Source organism: Labrus bergylta, chromosome 8, assembly GCF_963930695.1.
Source record: "Labrus bergylta chromosome 8, fLabBer1.1, whole genome shotgun sequence".
NCBI lineage: Eukaryota > Metazoa > Chordata > Actinopteri > Labriformes > Labridae > Labrus > Labrus bergylta.
The window spans coordinates 1498794-1525979 of record NC_089202.1 but is presented as its reverse complement, the minus strand read 5'-3'; the positions used below and the strand labels follow the sequence as shown (position 1 = coordinate 1525979).

At 40.6% G+C, this 27186-nt stretch overlaps 1 protein-coding gene across 3 annotated transcripts; it reads right to left on the bottom strand.

The window, feature by feature from the left end:
• Nucleotides 1-49: 49 nt before the first annotated feature.
• Nucleotides 50-26727, bottom strand: klhl32 (kelch-like family member 32). 3 transcript variants are annotated; one of them, XM_020634903.3, is made up of 11 exons: nucleotides 26532-26726; nucleotides 25017-25137; nucleotides 22520-22697; nucleotides 17246-17353; nucleotides 12717-12815; nucleotides 8490-8705; nucleotides 5302-6028; nucleotides 5094-5152; nucleotides 2704-2905; nucleotides 1453-1547; nucleotides 50-1070 (listed from the first exon to the last, which is right to left on the bottom strand). In XM_020634903.3, exons 2-11 carry the CDS (start codon nucleotides 25037-25039, stop codon nucleotides 909-911), a joined length of 1869 nt encoding a protein of 622 aa, XP_020490559.1. In that variant the 5' UTR covers nucleotides 25040-25137; nucleotides 26532-26726; the 3' UTR covers nucleotides 50-908. The 3 variants fall into 3 exon arrangements, with proteins under 3 accessions (XP_020490559.1, XP_020490567.1, XP_065814043.1); XM_020634911.3 differs by having other exon boundaries at nucleotides 2713-2905; nucleotides 26532-26725; XM_065957971.1 differs by lacking the exon at nucleotides 25017-25137 and having other exon boundaries at nucleotides 26532-26727.
• Nucleotides 26728-27186: the final 459 nt, after the last annotated feature.

Genomic DNA, 27186 nt, shown 5'->3' with positions numbered 1-27186 from the left:
GTATTCTTACAGACAGCTGAGTTCAGGGATCACATTTTCTCTCTTCTGGTCAAACTAAAACGATTAGTTTTAATGATCATAGCACTATACCACTTTGGAATATATTCCACAGATATTTTCTGAATGATGACAATGACCAGACATTCATATTGCACATAAACAGTCTTAGGTCCTGAGTATGGTAAAAATCTCACTTGCACAGGTCTACATAACATACACACATACAGTAGAGTGTCACTGCTGATGCAGGATAATGAAGTACATTTTGACCTTTATCTGAAGTTTTTTAAATTGCATGATGAGCTTCTGCCTCGGGCAACTGACTCTTGCTAACCCAATTTGTCATTTCAAAGCACATACGAATCAATGACACAACACGCTTTGTCCTGTATATTTTGAAAAACATGCACAACATGTTTTTTCATTTGATTTTAGAGAGGTTAATAAGCTTTGGTAAAAGTATTCTGCAGTGATGAAAGCTCTTCGGCTTCATAACGGGTTGCAAAAAGGACAGTTTCTTGAACTCCAGTGGATGACAGAGTCATTTAGTAATGTGTCTGCTTACCATAAAGTAAGGCTGTCTTAGGGAACAATAGTCACTGAGATTGTTTTTTCTTACTTGTTGCATCTTCACTGGACATTATGAATGATGCCTCTGTCCTCAGGGAAATACAACAGTTATACCATATAATTGAAACAGCTGCTTGTTTTTCAGTTTCCTTGAGGTGTGTAGGAAAGCATGGCTTTTGTAGATCATGAGAGTATTGTTTTTACATTTGAGTCAAAGAAATCCCTGGACACTGGTGTGACAGAGATTACAGGTTTCCAAGTGATGACTATGATCAGTTGAGTCCCCTCCATTCTCTGCTTGTGTGTTCATGTTTTCTGATGTTTTGTTCGTTGATGATTTAAACAGCACCTATTCTGTGGTGGGGTATTTGTAGAGTCTGTAGGTTTGGGCAGGTGAAGTAAGGAGCAGGAAGGAAACAAGTTGCTATTCCGTTGGAGGCGAATGGCAGTGTTGGCCCATAGAAAACCTCCTCCTTGCCCTCTGAGCTCAGATCCAGCACCTGAAAAGAGAACATTGTTCATGTAGTTCAAATAGACTTGGCACTGTCTGAAATTTGATGCACACACCATCCTCAGCATAAATTGTAATCATTTTAGTGATCCTCTGACGTCTCATCGTTTGCCACCATATAGTCAAACTTTGAATTTTTCATATATTTCAGACTACATTATGTGCATCTGTGTTTTTAGCTATTGAGAAAATGTAAGCATACTAACATGTTTTGATGAAATATTAATCATAATGAATATTATACATTCCTTACATCAGCATGTAAAGATGAAGTGTGCTAATTACAAAGTAATCTATTTATCCTCATAGAATTTCTAGCACAGCTGTAGACTATTAGCCTATTAGCGATGCTCAAGCTAAAAGATCCTCACCTGAATACATGCCAGAGGCTCGTTAGTCCAAATGGAGTATCCTCCAACAACATAGATCCTGTCATCATGGACGGCGACTCCAGACTCATTTTGACCTGGGGAGGACAGAGCCGACACAATGTTTTAGTGTGCCAGGCAGAGGGCATTCTGTTGATATGACGTCCATGCCCCCCGAGAGACACAGAGGGAGACAAAGGGAGAAAGATAGGGCAAGGGCAAGAGTGAATGGAGAGCCAAGATTGAGTTCAGGTTCTCGTTCCCTTGACTTTGTCTTAAACTTTTACAGATATAATGGGAGGAGATGATCCTAGATCAAAGGAGGGAAGTTCATTGGAGCGAGGAAGGAGGGGGGAATCTTAAGAGCAACCTAACTTGACAAAGTAAGCCTTCCTACAAGGATTGCAAGATGATAAGAGAACATGAGCACATGGTCTCCTCTGCCTCTGGCTCCAGGCTGGTGGAGGTGGAACTCCATCCCACCTCCACCAGCCTGGAGGCTATACTGTACATGCAGCATGCCCACAGGTCCAAAGCAAGGATTTATGTGTTTTCATTGTACATCATCCTACCGCCTACTACAACCAGCACGGAGGCATTACTTTTAACGTTTTCTATCTAATGAGAGGAGGATAGAGCTTTACTCAACCTATGTTTTCACGGACCAAATCATTTGAATTAAACATATATTGTGTTTAAGATTCATTTACATCTAAACCCTCATAAAACTTTAGTTACATTAAACACTTGTGACTACATGAGAAAACGGTAAAGATGAGATTGAAATGAAAAGCCTGCTGCGTTAGGTCTCTGTGGGTGTAATTTGATCGGGGTAACTGAGTGTTTACTTGCAGCATACAGTAAGCAGTGTCATCACAATTTGATTGAAATGTTGCTCAATCCTCACCGGGGAGCTTGAGGATGTGTTATTGTTTCTTTCTCATGTGAAAGTACCAAAACACTCCCAACTCTTCAGTCTTAATGCTAAGCTAAGCTAACTTTCCTTTCACCTTCATATCGAGTTGAAGATATGAGAGTGGTAATTATCTTCTCTTTGCAATCAATAAATGATGTTAAAATATACATTTTAATAAGTATGTATTGTGTAGAATTCAGTACTTAGTGTAAACCCATCTATGACTCCGTAAAGGAACTTTAAACATGCAAAATATAGCTTGCAGACCAACGGTCGACCAGTTATCATCTGTAGTATAAATGTAGAAGAGCATTGGTGATCACGTGTTGTTTCTTTACTTTGCCCACCCGTGAGGAGGCTGAAGGAGCAGCGTGTCCATTGGTCCTGGTCCATGTTGTAGGAGTCAATGTGGCGGACCAGGATGCGGTCATTGTTGTAGTCCAGGTCATTCCCGCCTAGCACGTAGAGCTGCCTTCTCACCGCAGCCATGACGTGGTAAACTCGTCTCTGTAACATGGGACTGCGGGCTAACCACTGGTCCTGAAAGCAGGCGAGGGTGGTGGAGAAATGCATTATGGGAAAAGCCGATGCAGGGAAGAAAGAAAGAAGAAAATGATGTGAGGTAGATGAGAAGGAGGTGAGATGTAGTACGAAGAAGGAGGGAGGGTGTGAATAGAAGATTAATATTTAAGCATATCTATGCATGGGTAATTGATGTATGCTCAGTGCTAGATAAATAACGTGACACTGGAGCTCTGGTTTGTACTAATGACTTCCCTCCCTGTTTCTAATCATATGTTTCAGCCACTCCATTTTACAGCGAGGATCCCTGCTCATTCCACTAAGTGTGTTGATGCTTATTTTGTGTCGTTGTGTGTGTGTGTGTGTGTGTGTGTGTGTGTGTGTGTGTGTGTGTGATTGAGGAAGAGAATGAGGGTGTATATGTGTGCGTGTGCGTCTGCTGGGAGCTGACGGGTGGCCATCTGTTGAGGGTAGAGTGGGTGGGGGGTTGCTGTTGCTCTGGCAGGTGAATGTAGATTCATGGTGAATACAAATGAGACTCTCCTCTCTCTTTTGCTCGCTTCTCGTCCCCTCACTTACACGCCGATGTGTACAAACACGGACCCATATGGATATGCACCTTACACATATACACATTGCATACCTTCATACCATATACATCCAGCCCTCTTTAACAGCTGGCTCATACACTTACACAAACAGTGACTGCAGTTTACTACATTCTGCCATCGAGTGCTGTGTATGTGTGATGATTGCAAATAGAAAACTCTATTTATTTCATTTGTTTGGATCTGTGATCTAAGGAATCTGTGATCTAAGGAATGCTAAATAATAGATTGAACCTGTTATAGAATTTCTGGGAGTAGTTCAATGAAAGAAACATTATCACAGTTTTTTTTTTTACCAAAACAAAAACATAAAAGATTTTTAAAAAATCACAAATACAATATTTAACTGGTGTTATTTTCTCATGTTAGATTTAGACTTTCAAATATCCTATACGGTTTCAATTTATTCACAATGTCATTGGTTTACATTGATTTCCATATGGTGTGAAAATCAATTAGCAGACTGTTGACATCTGCCTGTTGTGTAATTCATCACAGTAATCATAATGATGGGATGGATTTACTGGATCAAAAAAGACATTTTGGTTAAATTGTTCCCCTTTAAGTATTTTTCCTCCAAAAGCATTCCCTCCATCACCTCATAAATAAACTTTTCGGACAAAAATAAGTTCAGTAATAATTGTATCTGTTACGTCAAGCCGATTTCATAGGCCTATAGCCTCAAATCAAAAATACGTATATACTGTATATCCCACAAGACTTTACAATATGAGCGCTATAGAATACCTTCTATCCTTACACTCATTTACAAAAACAATATACAGACAGTACTGCCAGGATATACATAATGTGGATTAAAGGCAGTGATAGAATTACATATTACTGTAATTCACAGTATCAGACGAGTGAATAACATTCAGGATGGTCTTATAACTTAGTTTACAGAATTAAACTAACATTGGAGTTTTTGGCACATATTACCTACTTGCAAGTAAAAAGCAAACTTAAGGGTCAAACTATAGAATCACTTATGATATCTAGAACGTCTGACACCTTTGGGTCGACCTTCATGAGTGGTAGTGTTAGTATACTTGGTATGCATTCCACAGAACAATTCAAGGGATGATTATATAGACCCTGATTATATTCACAAGATGAAACACTTTCTTAAAACTGCTGGTTTGCTGAAAATTTGACTCCTTAAGTCATGTTTCTGGACACCTGGCAAATGCAATCAAATAGCTTATTGTTTCAGCTCTGTCTTAGTCTGACATGTTCTCACTTTCTTTTAAAGCAGGACAGCTAGTTTCTCTGGGTTTATCAAATGTCCTCTTTTAACTTTAAACAGCTTTCTGCTGCTTCTGAATCACCTTTGACAAGGGCGTTGAGTGGACAAAAAAAAAAAGAGAAGTTGAAAACCAAAACAATGAGCAAAAATAAACTGAAAACCTCAACTGGACAAAGATCGATGAGTCATTAAGGCTCGGAAAATATGAAACTCTACAGCAGGCTCTGGAATATAGATAGCAGTATAATGATAAATGAAGTCCACATAAATATAATAAAAAATAACCGATGTAGTGTCACAAGCATTAAAAGAAAGTGTAAAAGTGAAAGTTTCATCAGTGCACAGTTACCTGTTCTGGGTCGTACACCATCAGTCGATTCTGGTATTGAGCTGTGTTTGTCACTCCACCTGGAAAACCGAAGAGCAGCAATTCAGCGTTTGTCAGAGCGCTAATGTGCATAAAGCAGCATAAATCTGGACTAAATCTGTGTGTGTCTGTGCATGTCTGTCTAGTTAAAGGCTCAAGGTAAAAGTAATGTGTATGTGAGTGTGTCTACCTGAGACCCAGAGCAGGTTGTCAGCCACACAGCCGGCGTGACAGGAGAGTGAGCGGTCAAAGGGTTGAACAAACATCCACTTGTTCCTCTTGGGACAGTAGCGCTCCACAGACGGCAGCACCTGTCTCAGTTCGTTCCTGCCCCCCACCGCGTACAGGTACTGACCCAGAGCACCCAGGACAAAGTGTTCTCTGCAGGCCTTCATGGGCGCAATCTCAGTCCAACAGTTGCCCCTTGGGTCGTATCGACAAGCTGTCCTTACTGCACATGTCCTCCCAGTGGCATGCTCCACCTCCCCACCAACAACAAACAGGAAGTTCCCCATCACAGCAACACAATGGTGGCTGCGCCCAGTGGGCATGGGTGCCAGCTCGCTCCAGTTAGACCCACCCGCAACACGTACATGCTCCTGTGCAGCAGGGTTGAAGTACCGCAGCTCCCTGACCCTGCTCACCTCCCGTTTCCGCCCACCAGCTATGTAGAGGGTGAGAGACTGGAAACGAGGCCTCGTGCGCGCTGACTGGCGGAGGGGCTGTGCAAAGGTGGCATGATGGTAATCCAGGGCCTCCTCTACTAGTGCTGCAGTACTAGGGCTGGACTGGACCAGAGGGTGACTATGGGCAAGGTGGTGGAGAGTGGGTACATCCATCAGGCCATAGCGTACATGTTGCAGTAGATCCTCAGTGTACTGGTAGCGACAGTCGTGTTCGAGCCACAGAACCACCAGCTGGAGGCAGAGGAAGCAGAGACTGTGAAGATGACTTATGGAAAGTTGTACCCCGAAAAGGAAAGGTGGCCTATGAATTAACTCTAATTTAATACATCACGATGAACAACCAGGGGCTTGAATATTTCTCCTTTTATAACTATGCTAATAGCAAATAGAAATCATCAAAACAACTGTTTCAACAAAATGTGATTCAAACAGGAGTATACTGTCTGAATGTATTTGTACTTGTTGCTGATTAAATGAAGTTAGCTTTTTGTTTCTCTTTTGTCATGTAGACATGGTAGAAGAAGGGTGTTGTGGTTTCTATTTATTTCTTCTTTTTTTTTAAATAATGATGACCTTGATGAAGGCCACAAGACGAAGCGTGTCTGTCTAATTTGATAATAAAGTAGATTTTAAACTGCAAGTATCGCAGGAACTTCAAGCCTTTCACTCTTGATGCACCTTGGTAGTTGGTGAAGTTGTGCCAGAAAAAAAACCTCTCTGCTTCTTTTTCTAAACAATCCGCCTCCTTTTCCTTATAAATGTTTTCCCACAGTCCCTTGTAAAGGTAGGGGAAGACAATCTAAAGAACAGGGAGGTGAGGGTTAGAGTAAAGAGTGCATGAAGAAATGAAGAAATGAAAGATTCTCCTGTGTTTTCTGTAATTTTCACTCATTCTTTTAATCAGAAGAAAAGAAAGCAACTGCTAAACATAATAATTTTCTTTTCAGACACCTAGAGGCTATTATGGCAAAGCTAATGCACGCCAGCACTGCATCCTTACTTACCAACAAACACTCAAGTACTTATTAATCAGCAGCATTCCATATACAGACTGTTAATATCCACAGGCATCCTCCATTGTTTAACGCAGACACACTGGGTTGCAGAGAAGTGATTTAATTGAACTTTAGAGCGGTGGAAGGTTATTTAGCTGCGATTAGGTGTGAATGTGGGCGAGATGTCTGTAAATGGCTGATATCAGGAAAACAAAGTTTTTTTAATGTAATCTGAGCAGAGACAGAGAACTTCACACACGTATTGCTTCAGTGGAGACTATGAAAATCTTTTTCTTAGACACAAATTACCATAGACAAATCAGACAAAACTCAAATTCTTAAACCAGCATTCAAATAAATACTCAATATGTGCAGAACTTCTATTTTTATTTCCCAGTTCAGAGCACTCTTTTAGGTAAGAATATGCAACAAACATGCAAGTCAGGATTGCCTTTCTGTCATATCTGTGCCACTCTCCTGTCTCAACCACCCTTTCTCTATCACTCACCCCGCCTCTCTCTCCTCCTCATTGCTCTGAAGTGACAGTATGTGTATGAGTGTGTGTGTGAACGTGTGCACTACGGCAGCTGACTGTGAAGGTCACGCTGCATCACACAACTTCCTCAGGGCACAGAATAAATCAACTCCTTCTCCCTCCTTACCCTCCACACTGAAAGGGAAAGTGAAAGAGTGTGTGTATGTGTGCTTCTGGTGTGAACAACAAAAGAGAGGGGGAGAGAGAACAGGAAAGAGATAGTGAAGGAGAGAGGTAGGGGTGGTGGTGGGGGGGGAGGGGGAGCTACAGAAAGGCAGAGCACAGGATGGCATGAAAGAGGAGAGGGGGGAAAAAACAAAGCAAGAGAAAATGTGATTTCCGGAGCGTATAAGACTCTAAGAAAACTCTGAGTGACAATGATTGACGGCCAAGCTTTATCAGTTTGGTATTGGCGAGAACCCCCTCCCCACCCTTTCGGACGACAGCCCCCGCTTTCCGTTCGCTTTCCGTCTGATGCCCAAATTAACCTTCTGGGCAAAGTGAAGGAGCCCAAAGCAGCCTAATCAGAGGCTGATTATGGCAGCGGCGGCTGGCTAAAGGGTCAGGGTAATTGTGCCATCAGAGGCCTGATTGTTTTCAATCAGACGGGCGGCCGAGTGACAGCTGGGGGATTGGGGCCCTGATGGAGCCGCGGTGGGCCTAATCAGTGACGAGAAGGGGAGAAAGACAGAGAGGGAGAGAGATGGTGGGGGAAGGTTGGAGAGGGGGGGCTGATTGGTGCAAATGAACAGTCAAAACAGTAAGTCCCCTCCACGCACTGCAGATTTCACTCCAAAAGCCTGACAGTTCACGACAGACACACACGCATATGCTCACATGGAGAGATGGACTGAAACATATCGAATCTATCCTTCACATATGTGAACAGTTAGACACAACACCTGTTAATGCATATCCTCATTCATAGAAACAGTGCAGGATGGAGCTGGCAACATGTCATTTGTTTGGTTTTGTTTGTGTACAATGTCTGTGTGTGAGATTTATCTACAGAGCAATTTGGTGCCAAGATACAAGAAGTCAGTTTTTATGAGCTGATTGTTAATACTGCTCTTCAAATATAAAGCACTACAATGCACTTACAGCTTCATACTGCATCCACTGACTCGACTCATAATCACATACACTTCCTGTGATTACACACCTTCCATATCTCCTCCTCGCTCAGGGAGGTGAGGCGGTCGCTCTTCAGCACCTCCCTGAGGAGGCGGTATGGAAGCTGCAGGGCCTCGTCCTGCTGGCTCCGGCTCAGCTCAGACAGATGCTCCACCAGGAAGCCCACCACGGCCTCCTCTAAGGCGGGGAGGTGGAACAGGTCAGCCACACGATACAGCTCCAGGTAGTTTACACTGCTCAGCTCCTGCACAGGGGGTACAGACACACAAAGTGACCATCAGTGGGGTCTTTGTGCTTTCAAATGTCCCTTCAATATTATGATTTTGTTAGGTGGTACAATTAAGCAAAGGCTAACTTATAAAAGATTGGCTCTAATAAGATTATTCTTTCTTATTCTAGCCAATCTTTTAAAGAATACATTACTTTTACAGATTGATGTTTGTTTTAGTCTTTTTTTTACTTTTTATTTATATGGATTATTTTTTTTATACACACTCATCCACAAAACACTGATACACTTTCAATCCTCACATGTAAGGAATTCTTACTAAATCTGCAGGATGTTTTCAGGTCTCTGCTAAATGACAACATTTAGAGAAGCTTAATGTAGAGACAGGTTGGCAGGAAACAAGGAGGAGCAAAAGAATATATAAAGGGAAGTGAATCCTGACTAGTGGAATAAGACTGCCATCTTCTGGCTGCCCTTCAACACGAACAACACACACATGTATCAGCTAGTCAACCCCATCTACTACCCTGGTATGATGAGTACTCTCATGAATAAACCTCTCAGGGTTTTGTTTATTGTTTTTCTTTGCACTGAAAGTAGGTTGTTGATTTTTGTTTGCTCTACTACTATTGTGCAATATGTATGTAGCATGTATTTAATTTGAAATATCTTCATTATGATTCACAACAAATGAGATGAAATGTCTAAATGAAAAACCTGAAAATGAACAACAGTAGCTTTCATATATAAGTACCAGTCAGAGAGTGATTATTACAATCATTACAAATAAAGGACACAGTGAGAGCAGTATTGATCTTTTAGTCAATACTCAATTAACTTAATTCTGCACATCAGTATCCATCATATGAGGGTGGAGTATCTGATTCACAATCAATTGGTGCAGTGGTGGTGTTGTTGATCTGGCATTAACATCCACTGGGCATGCCAACCACAAACCAGACCAAACAGTCAGCTGATGTGCTCTGGATGCAAAGATGTTTGCAGGTAAAGAGATAATCAAACAGAAGACTCAATTCTTTTTTAGGAGTTTGCTGTGTTGTTTATAGGACAGTGTGGGCTGGATCCTACAAATCAATAAAACCAGGCTTTTTGCAACCACCAGATGGCAGATTTGAGCAATGTTTATTCTAATGTGAACTGTTAAGATCAGCTGCAGTGTAGAATGAAGTATAAAAATCAAGTGTCTATGATAATATATAATAAGCCTTGAGAGGGAAATCCTATAACAACTCATTGGTGATACAAATAACTATCACTAAAACTATTATAGTTCTTAGAGCGATTTGTTTCCTGCATACATAGTTCCCTTTAAATTGTACATACATTAGAAACAATATAAGAGAAATACACAAAAGCTTTGCTAACTTGCAAACGCACATAGAGAAAGAATGTTAATGCTATTTGATTCTTCTGCAATGTTGCTGTGAAATTCATAAAAATAAGGTTCAATTGGATTTGAATTTAAATTAATTTGTATGCAGATGTATTTTATTTTGAAAACAACAGAAATGCATGAATTTTAGGGAGACATATAAGTTCTGTATCAACAACCTGAACCAGTTTTTTCTTTATCTACAGCAGCTTTTGGCAGCATATCCAGAGGACAGAAGGTCGACTTTGTCTCCGTCCCAACAGATCCATCATAAGATATGTTTATTGTCACTGTACAAGTACAACAAAATATTGTAATGCTTGTATTTTTCTCTATTGTAAAAATTGTCATGGTCTCTGGGATTAAAAACATCAAACAAACAGAAGGGCAGCCTTCACGAGATCAGGACCTCAGGCAACCTGGATGACAAACATACATTTATGTGTCTGTGAGCTCAAGAGCACCTCAGCAGTATTCGGGAAGTGACCTGGCATCTCTCCAGTGACCAGACCGACTAACGTATTTTGAACCATGCGGGGACTTACACCGGCGACCCTTCGGTTCCCAAACCAAGTCCTTACAGACCGAGCTACTGCCCCTCCAAATCATTACCGCGGGTTGTGGTGTATTGGTGTTAAACATTAATAAGTGCAATTACATTTGTGTTGGTCCATACATATTATTTCACATCAAACATTGAAGTGATGGGGCACCATTAGTGTAGTGGTTGGTGTAGTGGTACGTGTCAGCCGGGTTGGTATCCAATCTGTGGCTCCTTCCCCGCATGTCATTCCCCACTCTCCCTCGCCCTGATTCATGACTTTATCCACTGTCCTATCTCTAAGTAAAGGCATTAAAAGCCCAAAAAGACTTTGTTGACAAGAGAGTGAGTAATGATACTTTAAGCAAGAAGAGGGGATTGTTAGTTTAGCTGAGCAGAATGTATGGATTAGACACATTTATTAAGCTCATATTGATTCGTCTGTTGCCATTGCTCCATTTTTCCAACACCAATTTTAGGATGCAGCTTAGAATACAGATATAAAGAAAATTGTGTATTTCCAAAATGATTCAACTGTATGGAGGTCACGGTCGCAGCTATAAGCACACGTGCTATTTGTGTCTTGACACAATGTTTGCGCCAATGTTTTTGACACAGCAATTTCAATACTCATTTCAGAGCACTTTGGCTGTCATGATTTGGGATTTGGAGTTTCCAGTTCTTTCCAGTTCATGTTTGTTTCAGGTAACTATGAAGAACACAGTAATAAGATCATTGTTGTCATGGTGATACAGCTGGATCAGTTTCAATGTTGCTGGTGAAGAGATGAACATGCCATGTCACCTTTTTGGTCTAAGAAGAACCGTCCTGTATCAATACATCTACCATGTTTATACACTGTAGATACCCTGGTTCATGCTACTCTCATGTTTTTCTAAAAGGGAATACGTATTGCTTTCTAGTGCAATTAAGAATACGATTGGGATACAATGCAATAAATGTGAAACAAGTCACAGTGTAAAATCTTCCACTCCATGCCCTGCCACTGAAGCTTTACACAAAGTGACGTCCGTTTGTGATAACGACATCACCGCTCAGCTGTCAGTGGACTCGAACAGCTTTGATATTGAATTGTTTAGTCATCATTTATACTTGATTTTACTGATAATCTGATAGAGAACTCTGTATGATGTCTCAGGAACACTGAAAATGAATTATTAGGCCCAAAAGTGAAGAGTAAACAGTAATAACACTTATCAGAGATAAGTCTTATATGAACCTTTATGAACAGGGGGATGAATGTAAAACCTTTTTCTTACTGACAGATAGACTCCCACTCTTTCAGACCTTCATTCTTATCATAATGTCAATATATTTTATTCCTATCTATATTTATTTCATTTTGACTCATATGCATGCTCTTCTTCTCTTCTTCTTTATTCAACTCTTGAATATCCCATCTGGGGATTGACAAAGGATTATTTATCTTGTAAAAATACAATAAAAAAGGCAAATAGTCTGACTGAACATGAAAGGAAAATATTTCTGTTATGATCATGAAGGAGTTGTTTGTGATCTTTTGATTTTAAGACCTAAAATGAACAGACTTTTTGTTGATGGTTAATCAGAAAACGAAGCAAATTAAGGATAAAAGTGTGGAGTGATAGGCCAACAATCTGATTATAATCCTCATGTTCAAAGCTTTTTTTATCCCAGCTCATCACATACTGACTCTTTAAACTGATGGATGTTTTACAGTCTGTTTAAATGTCTGTTCAGAGTCTGTTTTAAGGTCTGTGTTTTCTCCGTTACTTGATGTTGATAAGTTTCACTGAAGTCTGATCCGCAGCAGCGTCCAATCAGTGAGTGATATTCGATGTCTGGGTGTCTGTCAGTAAGACAGTCTGTCTCTTGTCTATCCTTGCTCATCACCACACAGATCTCCTTCCTTTTTTCAGTTAGAAAAGCTTTGTGACGCTCCTTAATGTGGCAGCTCTGGAACCACTTCTGGTTTGACCGAGGAGGGAGGAAACAGCTTTTAAGAGAACTAAGATGCAGACATTATCAAATCACCAAACTGTTTATCAGTGAACTCTAAGAGGAGTGTGTATATATGTTTGTGGATGTGTACCTGGATAAGGTAGTGGGAGCAGAGGCTGAGGAGCTCCAGCAGCTGAAGGTGGCTTCCTGCAGACAGGACGTCCTGGATCACTGCTGGCTCCAGCAGGATCTGTCCAGAGGAGACAAACAAGGTCAGTGGATTTCTGTTCTACTTCTGTACATTTAAAGTAATACAGTGTAGGCTTTAAAAAATGCAATTGTAAATTTAGTGTTGTTAAATGAATTCAGAGGCGTATGGGAATTGGTTAAATTATTCATTTCATTGGTGCCCTACTAATCCGTATTTACATATCCTGCATAAAAAGGCAAAAACTTCAGGCACTTCACTAGATTTTGCTTTTGAAGTATAACGTAGTAATATCTGCTGTTGGGGGCTGAATCCAGAAAAAAAAAACTTTCATTTGGACAGTAAAAGAACCAAAATGAAATTCCATCCAGGAACCCATCAGCCATCATTTAACCAAAACTGAACTTTAATTAATATCTATAAACTGAACCCTGGTTGCAAGTGAAGCTAACATCCCCTCGAAGATTTAAGCCTGGGCCTTAAATCCAACTCCAAATACTAGCTTTTTGTCAGACTGTAAACAATTACAACACACAGAAAAGGAAGTGATGACTCACTAAGCGCTTGCCATACTGGTAGTGAAAGGTAGCCCTCCATCCAGAGGCTATTAGCTCCTCAGACTAGGGGTGCACTAACACTGACAGCAGTATTGAGTATCAGGCTGATCAATTGTGCTTGAGTACTCCTACAGATACCACAGCACCTGCTACCACTTCACAGCGTGATGTTAGCCTCTCATTAGTTGAGCAGGTAGGTGGAGTAGGAGCTATGTGGCAGTTTGTAGATATTTTTACATAAACAAGGATGACAAAAGAAGAGCAGATTGCAAACTCTGCACTGCTAAATTGTAAGTAAATAAATAGCTCCATTAATGCACTATATCATTTTGAGTACTCTGTGGTACTGAAATCTACTGAACACAGGCTACATAAAAAGGGAAATGTATCAGAGCAATGGCATGTTTGTTTAGAGAAACACAGCAGTTAAAATGTCAGCAACAGATGCAGTTGCATCATTGTTCTATTTCTTTAGTTACAGGTAGAAAGTGAGGAACATCACTTATCAATGAATACCCATATGTAAGTGCTCGTACTTTTACTACTCTTACAGTGAACCCTACCTCTTCTGAGATTGGTGCCCTATAAATGTGCGTAAATCATTTATATCATCCTCCCAGTAGACAACAAATTTAGGCAACTACCAAAATGCTTCCTGATGAGATGAATGGACATCATGTGAAAATCTCTGTTTTCTCACTTATACCTGCATATATTTGAACAGCATAAATCTCTGTCACACAGCCAATTCTTACTGCCAGGCTCCCAGAAGCAGAGCCAGGTATTATCAGCTTTATGGAGGGTGCTGCCCCCTTTGGTGTCTATTCTCAGCTCACTAATAGAACCACACAGAGTTGAATATTCCATTTATCTTTGGAGTAATAGTCCCTAAACATTCCCCCATGTCACCTCTCATTTGACTCTTTTCAAGAGTAGGAGCAAAGCTTTGATAATCCATTCAGTGGCAGTGTCCTACATAGCCAAAGAGGTGCGAGTGCATCAGTAGTAAAGTGAGAGATAATGACTTCATCATTAGTGTCCCTCGCCTCACACCACAGTTGTGGGCCGGATATTGTTGAGCAGCCCTCATGAGTATCATTTTTTTGTTACATACATTTTGTTTGTGGTTTTTAAGAGCAAGAAAGATACTTCTTCTCTTTCCTATAATTAGAACAAATCTGATCAGAAATGCACGACTTTCATTCTGTGTTTGTTTGTGACTGATGTGAAAACATGTTAGTCAGTGTTTGTGCCTAATCACATGCCCTGCTGCATATTAATACACAAGTTATTTGACTGCTGTAGCAATCGTGTAAACAGTTCATTGGTAGTCATCAGGCAAGTGGTGTATATTAGAATATTTTCCCTGTGACTAAAGCCATTAAAAAAAAAAATCCCCTCACACTTTGCCGATTTTTATTTTCTCCTCTCTGAAATCAGCTTCATCTGCACATTTCCATTTATAACAGTGAGGTTTCCTGCCAGGCATGGTTGAGTTAACCACCAGCATAATCTGTGGGCTTGCATAAGCTTACTGTATTAAGATTGGAAAAAGGTAATCAGGTTCTTTGGTTCCTTTGTCAGGATCTGTGTGCAATCAGAACTCAATGGCAATTTAAATAAGATATACGATTATCTTATCTAAAGTTTTGATGAAGATGTGATGCCTCTGTATACATTGTATGCATATATCATCTATATCTTAATGCTACTTCTATTAGATGACTAAAGACACAAAGTGATCACAAAAATTCAAATGATTTTTCTTCTTTAACTCAATCAGTGGCCTGGCAGGAAGCAGCAGCTGCAATAAAGGCAAGGCCAAATGATAACCGCAATAAGTGTAAGTGAACGTTCTTCATATCCTGCTCTCCTCTCCACACAGAGGCCCACTACAGTTAGAGCACTTAAACCTTGCACAGCAGGAGTCAGTTTTATAACACTGTGGCTGGTTGAGCGTGGGAGTATGGTGAGCTATTGTATAAACCCACATTTATTGTAGTAGTTGCTTGCAAGCCTTCAACTGTAGGAGACGGGGGAAAAAAACGGTCTAAACAGAATCTGACCCATGCAGGCTCTCCATGCAAACTTAAGGCCCAAAGGCACCCAAAGTAAGCGGCTGACTTGAAGCCTGACAGCATCTTTTGGCTGCATGTCTAATCACTCACACTGCTGGCCTATGACATGTGGCTGAAGGATTTTTAGTAGGTCATTATTTACGGTGTGGGGATCAGCATATTGCCTTCATCTCATCTGTTATCATCTCCTCTGAACAGATAGGAACAGAGCCAACCAAAGCAGAGCCGCTTGCAGGCCTGCTGTTGACCTACTTACGCTGCCTAACCAACTCACTCTTTTCTCATTTCCACAGCAGAAATAAAATTAGGAGTAATTACAAAGTTCCTGGCCTCCCAGCTGCTTATTGGAGCGAGCAACGCTGGCACTCACAAGGTCAAGGAGGGTTATTAAAAAGATCCCACAATTATTCCATGTTGATGGGGAGAGAAGAAAAGGACGCACTACATTACTATAGAAATGTATTACTGGGCTGTTTACTCCTGCTTTCTGTTTAGTAGATCATATAATAATACTCAGCAGGGTTACCAGAGGAAACACAGGAGTGACAAGTTTATGCTCAAATCTGACACAGAATCTGCACATTTGGGTCTAACTGCCTGCTGCAGTAAAGCTTCTGCTGTTGAGATTAAAGCGGTAATCTGCAAATGCCCCGTTTTGCTTTATTTTTTGACATATTTGGCCATGGTCAGATGTAAATACTTTTGGTGTGTACGCTTCTAAAGTGCTTATACTCATGAGATACAGTTTTATTGCAACTTGAGACATATTTTTGACAGAATTTAAGAGTGATTCAAATGCTACTCTACAAGTATAGACTCTAATCAACTGACCTAATCTGTTGCAGACAGAATTTTAACATGTAAAGCAATTGGTCAGTTTAGCTTAATATGCATTATTTTAAATGAAAATGTCCAACAAGTTAGGGTTTTGAATAGGCTTATCTTTTACCAGCAAGATCATTCTGCTTAAAAAAATGAATGCATCAATATGACTCATCAAAGTTCACAAAGTTCCTAGCTATACTATTTGAATGAGGGTGATAATATGTCTCCATTATTAATTACAGAGCCATCCGCTGCCTAACAAGTAGGGGTCCAGTATAGGTAGTATTTGTCTCAGAGAATGATGTAAGCCAAGTAATGTGAGGTTCCTGAAGAGGGATGTGTAGAGTATGTACTGAAGGTGCTTAGCCTTCTGTGTGTGTGTGTGTGTGTGTGTGTGTGTGTGTGTGTGTGTGTGTGTGTGTGTGTGTGTGTCAAACTCAAGCAAACACCAATTACACCTGATATATCTGACCTGCCTGGACCCAACATTTGCATTTTTCAACCATTCTGTGTTCTCCTTCCATAATAGAGGTGCAGAAAAAGATGCTAGAAAACCATGCTAGATACATTCAACTGAAACTGTCTTTCAAGTTAGTTTGACCAGCCCCTATAGGTTTGCCTAAGAAAATCCAGAGCTGATTTAGTAGCAACACAGCTATCTTTGTTTGCTTGGGAAAAGATTGAGGATCAAGGATGGTTGATTAAATCAGGATGGGTTTGCCAGTAGTAGCCTAGTGCCAATATTTCCTGACAATACTTTTTTTCCTCAAGGTTAACTTTTGAGTATAGTATTGAGTAATGTTTACTTGTTTTTTAGTAACATTAAATAAAAGATTTGATTTCCTCTGCAACCATTTTTTAGACGTTTTAGCTCCCTGTGTTTTCACCAAACAAAACAGGAAGTACAGGGATGTATTTTCTTCTGATTTTTTTTTTAGCTGAAATGTAGGTATTTGTAGGTGATGCTCTTTTCTGTGTCTTCTGAGAATTGGTGGCCATTGCTCGGACTCACCTGTCCAGTGTAGGCGAAGTCCAACGCGTGCTTCAGTCCAACGCTAGTCACTCCTTGTAGAGTCACTTCGTCTGCCTCACTCTCCACCATGCACAAACTAAACATAGCCTGATGACACATAACAGAAACATGGAAGTTAGCAAAGGGAACACCATGGCATGGACATTTATGTGATAATCTCTGTGTCTCTAATCTCTTCTTCATCAAAAATGGGCGATTGTAAAATAATAGCCAATGATCAAGATTACTGATGGTGCTTTTATGTTTTACCATTTCAGCATAACGTTGTATGCTGACCATATTGTTGTTACAGGATAAAACGCCTGAGAAAAAGGTTTTGGATGTGTACAAAAAAACAGCATCGTTCTCAATCAAAACCTGCCAGTCGCAACATCCTCAGGCTTTCTGTATTGATTTACCTGCCTTGTCCCAGAGGTAAGCATGAACAAACAGTACATTCAGTACTTTCTGATACAGAGCCTCTCTGTCTTTCTTTTCTTCAATCATGCTCACATACACATACAAAAACACACATGTGCAACAAACCATACTCATGTGAAATCAAAGGATGCAGCGTCCGCAGTCTGGCCCTGCTGTGCATGAGTCCAGCTTGCTGCCTGCTAATCAGAGCTATTGACTGGTGTCACACCATGAGGGTTTGACAGAGTAATTGATCAGGGCCGTCAAGCAGAGCGTCGCAGTGTGGGGTGGAAGATAGATAGGAGGGGTCAAACGTGTCCATCATAGAAGTTTTTTAGGTGATGGTAAATAATGTTTTTCCTATATGTAATGGGACATAAAGAAACTAGGATTTTCTTTGGGAACATAGTGATCTTGCAAACTGGCAACCCCTCATATCATTTTAATCACAGTTTCCCTCCACACTATCTCTCCTCAGACGCTGGTATGCAACAACATAATAAGCATCAAAACCCCTCAGGCTAGCCAGTTAGCGTAGTGTAGCATCTCTTTCTGTCATGAAAACGACATTAATTCCTCTCAGAACTCATCCCGTTCTTCCTGATTCATAGCATCTCTGAACTTTACTCAGGCTAGAAATGCCCCTGGCCCCTCTACATAGTGAGGGCAATGTTTGAGGCAGGGTCGACTTGAGGCCACACTGATTTTTAACTGAGGCATGTACATCTCTCCTCAGAGCACAGTCTTGTTGACTCACCAATGGGCTAATTAAAAATCCACTGGTCCACTGAACACAGGAAGGCCTGTGGCTAAACCTGGTGTGTGATTGTAGTTGGTGTGTGCAAGAGTCCGAAACACAGAGAGTTGATCAGATACACAGCAGATAACATTAAAAGGTGAGTCCATGTGATACAAAAAATACTGACACTATGCATGTCCTTCCATGTTAGTGTGTGTTTGCTCTGAGAGTGTTAGCAGTGCTATTCGCCTCCAGCTTGAATACTCCTGACCTTGGTGGAGGTGTTGAGGGAGAGCTTGTGATGATGGATGGCACCTCTGACTTGGAATATAGATCCAGTGAAGAGATAAATTAAGCCACAGAGCCACACTCACTGTGGTCCTTTCACATGATGCTGCAGTGGGGGTGTATAGCTCTGCAGTACACCTGAGCTGCAAACAGACTGTATATGTACACCCAGGCTAAAATAGCAATATTCAGTTAGGCTGTTTTTGTGTTTGAATGCTGTACTAATTTCCTCTAGAGGTTTGTGGCTAAACTTATTGGCAGTTGTGTCGAAGAAATGCGATATCAAATAATTATTTCAGTGCCCATGGCTGCTATTTTTGAAAGCCGTAAGCTGGTGCTGGTATTTACTCTCTATTAAGAATCCACAGCAAAAAACGGTTTAGGGTGATACACAGACCTTTTCTTTAGCAATACCTCAACTAGAGTGTGAGAGACATAACCTGCTGTACTGATTATATGCAGCTTTGTTTTTGGTGATAAAATATTTAAACTAGCATGACATTAACCTATATACTCCAAAATAGCTAACATGGAATTTTAAGTCAATTTAGATATAAAGTTAGCTTTAAAATTGTGTTCTAATTTTAAATAAAGTCAACCTGCCAAGAAAAACAGAATCATGATTGTTGATCATAATGATTGCATTTATATTTTCATGTATGACTGTGAGTGGTATGATTGAGCTTTTGATTGTGCTCTTTAATGTTTTCACATTGTTGTTAAACATTGTCATTAAATTAGGTTGAACCTTGATGTGTACCCAACACATCTGTTCGTATAGTTTTGGATATTTATGCAGTGACTTCACTTTTAGATATGCTGATAGAAGACATGATTACTGAGACTCATTCAACAAGCGGATGATAGTTTTCTTAAAATCCTCTTTAAAAGTTTTCAGTGAGATTCCGTGTTTTGTTATTTGGCTTTGTTCTTTGACAAGCACTCAGGTGCATATTTATTTTAGTGCTAATGTGCCTGTGCAAATTACAAGTTATTGTGTTTTTCTAAATTCCACACCTTTATGTTATCAAAACAACAAATAAATATAAAGACATAGTTTAAATGTAGTCAACTTTTTATTTCAATCATGCAATGTTTGGTCTTAACTTCAATGGAAAAGTTTGCACTCATTCACAACCTACATTTGGATTAAAAAAATGTATGTGTCACATGTTCGATCATTTTACAGCAGCAGCTTTCAGAATAAATCTACCTTCAAATCTGACTAATTCTGAGAAAACAAAAGTAGCATAGTTAGATTTGAGATTTCCCTTCAACTGCTGTTGTCTGATGACAGCGCTCTCTGAACAAGGGACATCTTATGTATCCATTTGTGATTTATATTTAATATTCACTACTGACGCTGCACATTCTTTAATAATAAATGAGCCTGTTTATGTTTCACCTCTATCAGCACATACTTCAGAACAATAAAAGTTTTTCTGATACTGGAATCCAATGTTCAACCGTTTATAAATTTTAATTGTGGCATTTCTTTATCTTTTGTACATGTGTGGGTTCTGTGTGCACACAACCCTGCAAACTCATGCCCTTATATGGGCATTGGAGGGCCTATGTTAATTAGTAAAACATGTAAAGCGTCCAGTCATCAGTTTCAGAACAGAGGGTGAGAAAAGTCTGTAGTTTAAAATGGTAAATGGATTTGAGCTTATATAGCGCTTTTCTAGTCTCCCGACTACTCAAAGCTCTTTTACACTGCATGTCACACACTGATGGTAGTAATTGCTATGTAGTATCATCCATCAGAAGAAACTAATCCCATTCATACACCACAATTCAGGGTTGAGTGTCTTGCCCAAGGACACATAGGACATGTTGCTCCCTCACCCAGGGATCAAACCCTCGACCTTCCGGTTGAGAGGCAACGACTCTACCAACTGAGCCACAGCCGCCCTAAAATGTCTTGCAAATCTGGGTAAGATTATTTTTAGGATTTTTCCATGGAATCAATTTAGGCAAAAAATCTTATTAAGATGATGTTGAATGAGGCCCATTTACCCAAGTTTATAATGCAGTCAATGTATAGAACTCACAAACCCATAGATCTGTCTATTGTATCTAATGGGTGCATGAGTACTTGAAAATATGTCAAAGGAAAATACACATAATTAGAATTTGGGATGAGGAACTGAATGTAATCATGAATGTCTCTCAATTTGAAATTCTGTGGTAAAAGAAAACACCTTGTGGATTAACTAACAACAGATAACATTAACTGAGGTGTATTGAAATGAATAGAAGATGATCAATTTCCAGTCATATCATTAAAATGCAGTTCATTAAATAAAAAAAACCTTCTCTATGAAGAGGTTAAAGCTCTTCTCTCTTGCACAGGTTTTACATGAAGCAAACAGGCTCGCAGACAATATTTCCCTGCACAACAAAGAAGACTAGGATGGGTTTTGTGTGTTTGTCTGTGTGTAAGGTTGATTTAGTGAGGGTGGTGTTGTCGCTGGTATTACTGTACTGGCCCTGTCTCCCAGAAGAACTGTCCAGACGTCTCAGCAATGTGACGACATTGGAAGAGGCGGGTGACACATTAAGGACAAGTTTCAGGTAAACAACTCACGCTTGGTCAGGTATTTCATTACAATCACTCATGTCTGCTGGGTGAGATAATGTGTTGTAGTCACTGCTTCGTGTGTGTCAGGTTGTGAAATAAAGAGAGAGAGAGAGAACACAGTTTCTATTCACAACACAAGGAGCCTTCATCTTCTCAGTAAATTGACTAAATGAAAGCCAGCAGTGGAGTCAGATGACAAACTGGAGATAATGTTGTTAAGCCCCTACGGAGGAACACAGGAGCAGAGTGAGTTTTCTTGCTTACTGTAGCAGGCTGATCTAATAATCTGAGTGCTGGAAAACAGTGTTGCTTGTCTCAGATGGGACTTCAAAGAGCAACATTTAAAAATGGAGGTGACGAACAATAGGAGAACAAAAAATGAAGAGGATGAACAAAAAAAGAGGAAAGGAGTGTGACTCGCCCACCCTCAACTCTCCGCAGAAAAAGCAAAAATAACATGCACGTACACATATACATACACACAGACATTTACACGCAGGAGGCATAATCCCTGAGCAACTTGGACATATTTAATCTGCCTCTCATTTTCAAGAGGGATTAATTTCTATTTCCTAATCTGTTCAGTGTCCGTAATTCGAATCTCATCGGTGCCCTTTTCCATGTGCGGCCATCTCCTGTCTGGCTGCCATACAGTGTATTTAAGGATATATCTGTGGCTTAGCCAGAATCTGACTGAAGCCTGTGCAAGAGACCGCGCAAAAAACAAGGGCTGGAGGGCACTAGTGGGATGGTGAAGGATGATCTACTGTAGCCGTTTGAATCGAGGCCTAAGAGCTGTCAGTGCTTCTGAATTTTAACATATGTAAACAAGACTACAAATAAAGCATCTCTCTTGTTTTTAAAATTGAGTTTCTTACGGACTTAGCAGGATGGCAGTCCCTGGAAAAAAACTATTTCGATCACTGAGTGAAGGCTGAATATGCTAACGGAGATAAAAGGGTAAACAGGTTTTGTGGCAGTGACAACAATCAAGTATTCCTGCAGATGTTCACGTTACCGATTACTGTCACATCATTAGTGGGCTTTACTGTATGACTAACACCTTCTTTTTATAGCCTAGAAAATGAGGGTGATATGTGTGTAATTATAAATATTAATTATAACATACAAAGCAAAGGAATGTACATTTACAAAACCACAACTTATCTCTGTTCTGATACAAATTTGTCATTAAAAAAAAAATAGTACTATATTTGTGCATGTAATATGGTCCAGGACTCACCCTAAAGTAATCACTGCATGCTGCCAGGACGGCTTTGTGGGCATGAAACTTCTGCTCACCAGCGACCAGGGTGACGTCACACAGTAAACCATCCTTCCTCTGCTGATTGAGGGCAGAGAGGACCGAGTCCTGGTGGGACTTTGACTGACAGAGCCTCTGTCCTGTCAGCATCTCCCTACTGCAACACACACACACACACAAAGCATACACATAGGTTATGTTGTTTGACTCTTTCAAATTCAAATCCCTCTTTTCTAGCAACAACTTTGACAAATACGTTTTATAATGATTCAGTGAGACCTCTCTGACAATGCATCATATATAAAATCCACTCTATGTTTAGCCACACTTGCAGCAGCAACATACAGATGTGGGTGTGCAAGGTCATATGTTTGGAGTGTCCTCGATTTCCTTCTCAATCATTTCTTGATACAATGAATCACAGAGCTATTTTCAAGGCTTGTATGTTCACGGCAATGTTAAGGTGAAATATTTGGCATACTTTATCAGTTTTATATGTTGATAATGCCCGCCACTGAAACTTAAAGCCTGCTGATCGTTTAATCCTTAAATATTTCTTGGGTTTAGACATCTTCCCAGAGGCTGGTAGGCTTTTTACCAATCACTCTACATTTGGAAAGTTAATCTTCATTATTTTTTGCCATTTCAGCAGCAAAGTCACAGTAGACCTCAGATTTTTACAAGCGGATCAAACCCCTGACCTTCCAGTTGAGAGATGACCGACTCTACCAACTGAGCCACAGCCGCCCCTGAAGGCACTGATAGAATAAATGCTAATCTGATTAGTTTCATAACTTTGACTTAAGTTTGGTGCTAATTAGCAAACATTAGCCTGCCAACAGGAGAATCTAAGATGATCAACATCGTAAACATTACATCTGTTCAGAGCCTACATTAGCATTAGTCAAAGGCAAAATGTTCACATGCATCTGCTGGTTGAAAGCGGAGCATAGTAGAGCTTTCAATTCTTGCTCCTGTAAGTAGACAAGTCATTGCAAGTTATAAGTAATTTAATCAGGGCACCTGTGGCCTAGTGGTTAGTTTGCATTCCCCATGTGCTGAGGCTGGAGTCCTCAAAGCGGGCAGCGCATGTTCAAATACAACCTGTGGCTTCTTTTCCCCATGTCATTCCCCAAGCTTTCTCTTCCTGATTTCTAACACTGTATCCCTAATAAAGGGATAAAAAGCCCCCCCCCCAAAAAAACAAAACAAAACAAAGAGATTTCCTTTTTTAGTCAAGATGACAATGAATTTATGACACAAGTATTCATTCCTAAAAAGCTTAAAAAGAACATACGTCTGTTTATTATGGTGAGACAAATACATGACTACAGAACATATCTGACTGATGGTCTGAGTGGCTGACTCACTATGTGCTGTGTATCCTTGTAGCACCAAATATACCCCGTTTCTAAGCCCCTCCTTATAGTCCCTCTGTGCATGTACCCATCCATCAGCAGTCTGCCACCCTGTCCATCTAAATCCATCTCTGTCCACTTAAGTCCCGACAGTCTGTCTAAATGCTGCTGTCTGCCAGGAGGTTTGCTCTGTCACCTTCATGGTGACGGGTTGTAAAACAGAGGGAATAATGTGTGTGTGTGTGTGTGTGTGTAGGTGGGTACGTGTGTGCTGCTGGCCAGAGGTGCTATAAGAAAGATGAGTCAGGCTGTTTTTTGGTTGTTGGACTCTTCCAGAGGGAAGAGCAAGGCGGGGAGGGGAAATGACAGAATTTCACATTTCAAGTATTTCACAAAGTTAGTGATTTGAGGATTTCAGAAGCCTTTGATGCACTTACTAATAAAGAAAAACATTACAATGCTAATATCTTATCTTTCATCAGATTAAAGCTGTGGACTCTGTGATGCACAATTTTAGGAAAACAGCAGAGATTGCACATAAGAAACTGGTTGATCCACATATGTCGTTTTCCAGACTCTCCATGCCAAGGTCTTTTTGAGATAATTTATATAGTTTGTGCACTTCAGAAATTATGGTCACCAAAATCAAATTATAAGACTATACCACATCAGGTTATTGATCTGAGTCATAATAAAGGGTTTTAGAGCCACAAAAGACATAATGGGACTGTTTTTAATTACCTTACAGCAGCATTGGTCCCACTCCCTACCTAAACGTATTTTTGACTAATTATAAGCCAATAAGGTTAGAGATTCCCTTTTCATCAATAATAAAGATTTCCTAATTTAAGTGATTTTGCCTTTGTCTAAGGTATTGTTATTAGTCAAAAGACTAATAATAATAGAGAGCTAATGAAGTCTGCACACTAGAAACACCATTATTCAGCAACACATTGATCTTCAAGGACATTCCTCTAGAATATAAACAAGGTTCTTTGTCCACATTTACTGAAATACTCAGTACATATCTCCGCAGTTGCTACTGATTTTAAACTGTTTGTGCCATGAGCCTAGAGCGTGCATGTGTAAAGTATATACTGAAGGACCTTGCCACTTACCTGAGGCTGGGTTCAGAAGGCATGCCCCTGTACAAAGGAAGAGGAGATGGTAGAGGAGGTGGTCGGGGATGCTATGTGGCTCCTGAGGATTGTAGTCTCCTCACTGGTAACATACATCCGCCTAATAGGACAGAGCAGCATGTCAGCTTTACTCAGTCCATCCCCTGGACCCAGTCACACTGTGACAGCCTCCTGCGCGATGTGTGAAGGGATGCAACCACACGTCAAGCTTAATGCTGACTTCTCCCTTCTCTCAGCAACACTGCTTTTGACTCTGGCAATGTTTGTTCTCTCAAGGCCCTTTCATATACAACACAGCGCGGGTGACAGCCACAGGCAGCTAGACTACAAAGAAGGGACTCAACAAGCTCAGCAATTCTCAAGACAAGCTGTGAGTCCAAATTACATTAAGTCCCTCTGGTGTAGCTACAACCTTGACATAATGTGCGACACACCTGAATGTGATATCCCTCAGTCTCCTGCTAGATAATACCCAGCTGAACAAGAGGGACACAGAGGTCAGCAAGGATGCACTGTGAAACTCAAGCTGCTTTGTATTCTCTGATTCAAATACTATACACTCGAATGTACAGTAAGTCGCCTCAGGTGCTCTTGGCTACCTCATAGAAGGAAGTCTACATAAATGTGTGATTCACCTTAAGAGTAGACAGGACTGAGTGCACCACTAGCTGCTCTTGAGTGAAGTCCCAGTGAGATCTAGTTATTGATCTGTTCCAGTGACCTTCAGATGCATGGCCACTGGCGACTGCTGCTGAAGGATGAGGGAGGAAGAGAGCTTATTCTGTAAAGTCCAACCCCAAAACAGAGTCACACATGCCCTTCATCTATGCTTTGGAATGATTTGGTTTAAGGTAGGCTGTAGATAATGAAAATCATGAAATTGTAGCCTAAATCGAATCAGACGTGCAGATCCGGATCTAATCTAGGGTAGGATATTTGTTGATCATGATGGTTGTTGTCTTTGTTTTCAAATGAATCCTGAACATAGGTAGGCTAGTTTATGAAGTTGTCCCTAAAGCTAGCGAATTTTCAAAAATGCAACAACAATTCCTTGTGACATCGTTCTGACGATATATTTAGGTTCATAATCGTATCAAGTGGGCTATTGTTCCCTTTAAAACACTATAATCTCCTGACTAAAAACAAAAACACCGTTGTGAATATTTTCTTTTACCCTCAAACAGCTCGCAAGAAACTAAAGAGAGAAGGAGGAAGGCTTGGGTTGCCGAATCAGCAGTCACCATTAGTGCATTAACTGTCACTTTCCAAAAGCTCCCGGCTGTCAAAAGGTCTCCTAGCAACAGGCCAGCGCCTCGGTCCATAAACTATGAGGACGGAGCCACCTCCTCCGTACGAGCAGAATAATCCTGTTGCATCCATCACAGTGCGCACTCACATAATCCACTCCTAATTCAATTTAGAGCTATTTACGGTTTTGCACGAATTTACCGCATTTACCTCTCTCCTTTCTCAATTTGTAACAGGCTCACGCACCTCATATGAATGTGTTGTGAGTCGGTCCCGTCCCCACTTGCGGCGTCTTCGTTACAATTCTCATTTGATGTCCGAGGTGGGTGTCTAACAGTCTACATCGACGAGAGACAAGAGGAGCGCTACGGCACACAGATGTGCTCAGAGCTCACGGACACTTTGTTGGTCACACAGTAGCACCTAAATTGTTACATTGTAACCCCGCCTCTCCACCGTGGTCACATGAATATTGACATAGAGGGGATACAGCGCCTCCATGTGGATAATTGGGAAACGGCATTGTATGTGAAAGACGCCTGTAGAAACACCAGGGGTCCTCAGAGTCGTAAAGGGATGTCCAGAAAATAGACACAGTCTGCCTAACCGGTATTTAACACCGTGCTACGTGATTAAGACTGATACAATGACACTTAAGTATGAATGTAATTGTGTTTCTTCATTTTGTCTAGGCATTTTTTAAATAGGTTTGTCTCCCTTAAAGCTAGATACATTACTCCACACGTATCCGCTCATCTTTTCATGGAAAAAAAATTAGCCTGCACGCAATGTAAAATATGAAGAAGTTTATGTTCGGTCTACGTCTGGTCTGGGATAGTGTCCCCTTCATCTGCCCCGCATCTGCCCCACAGTCTCATGCTGCATTTAAGTACTCCCCGTC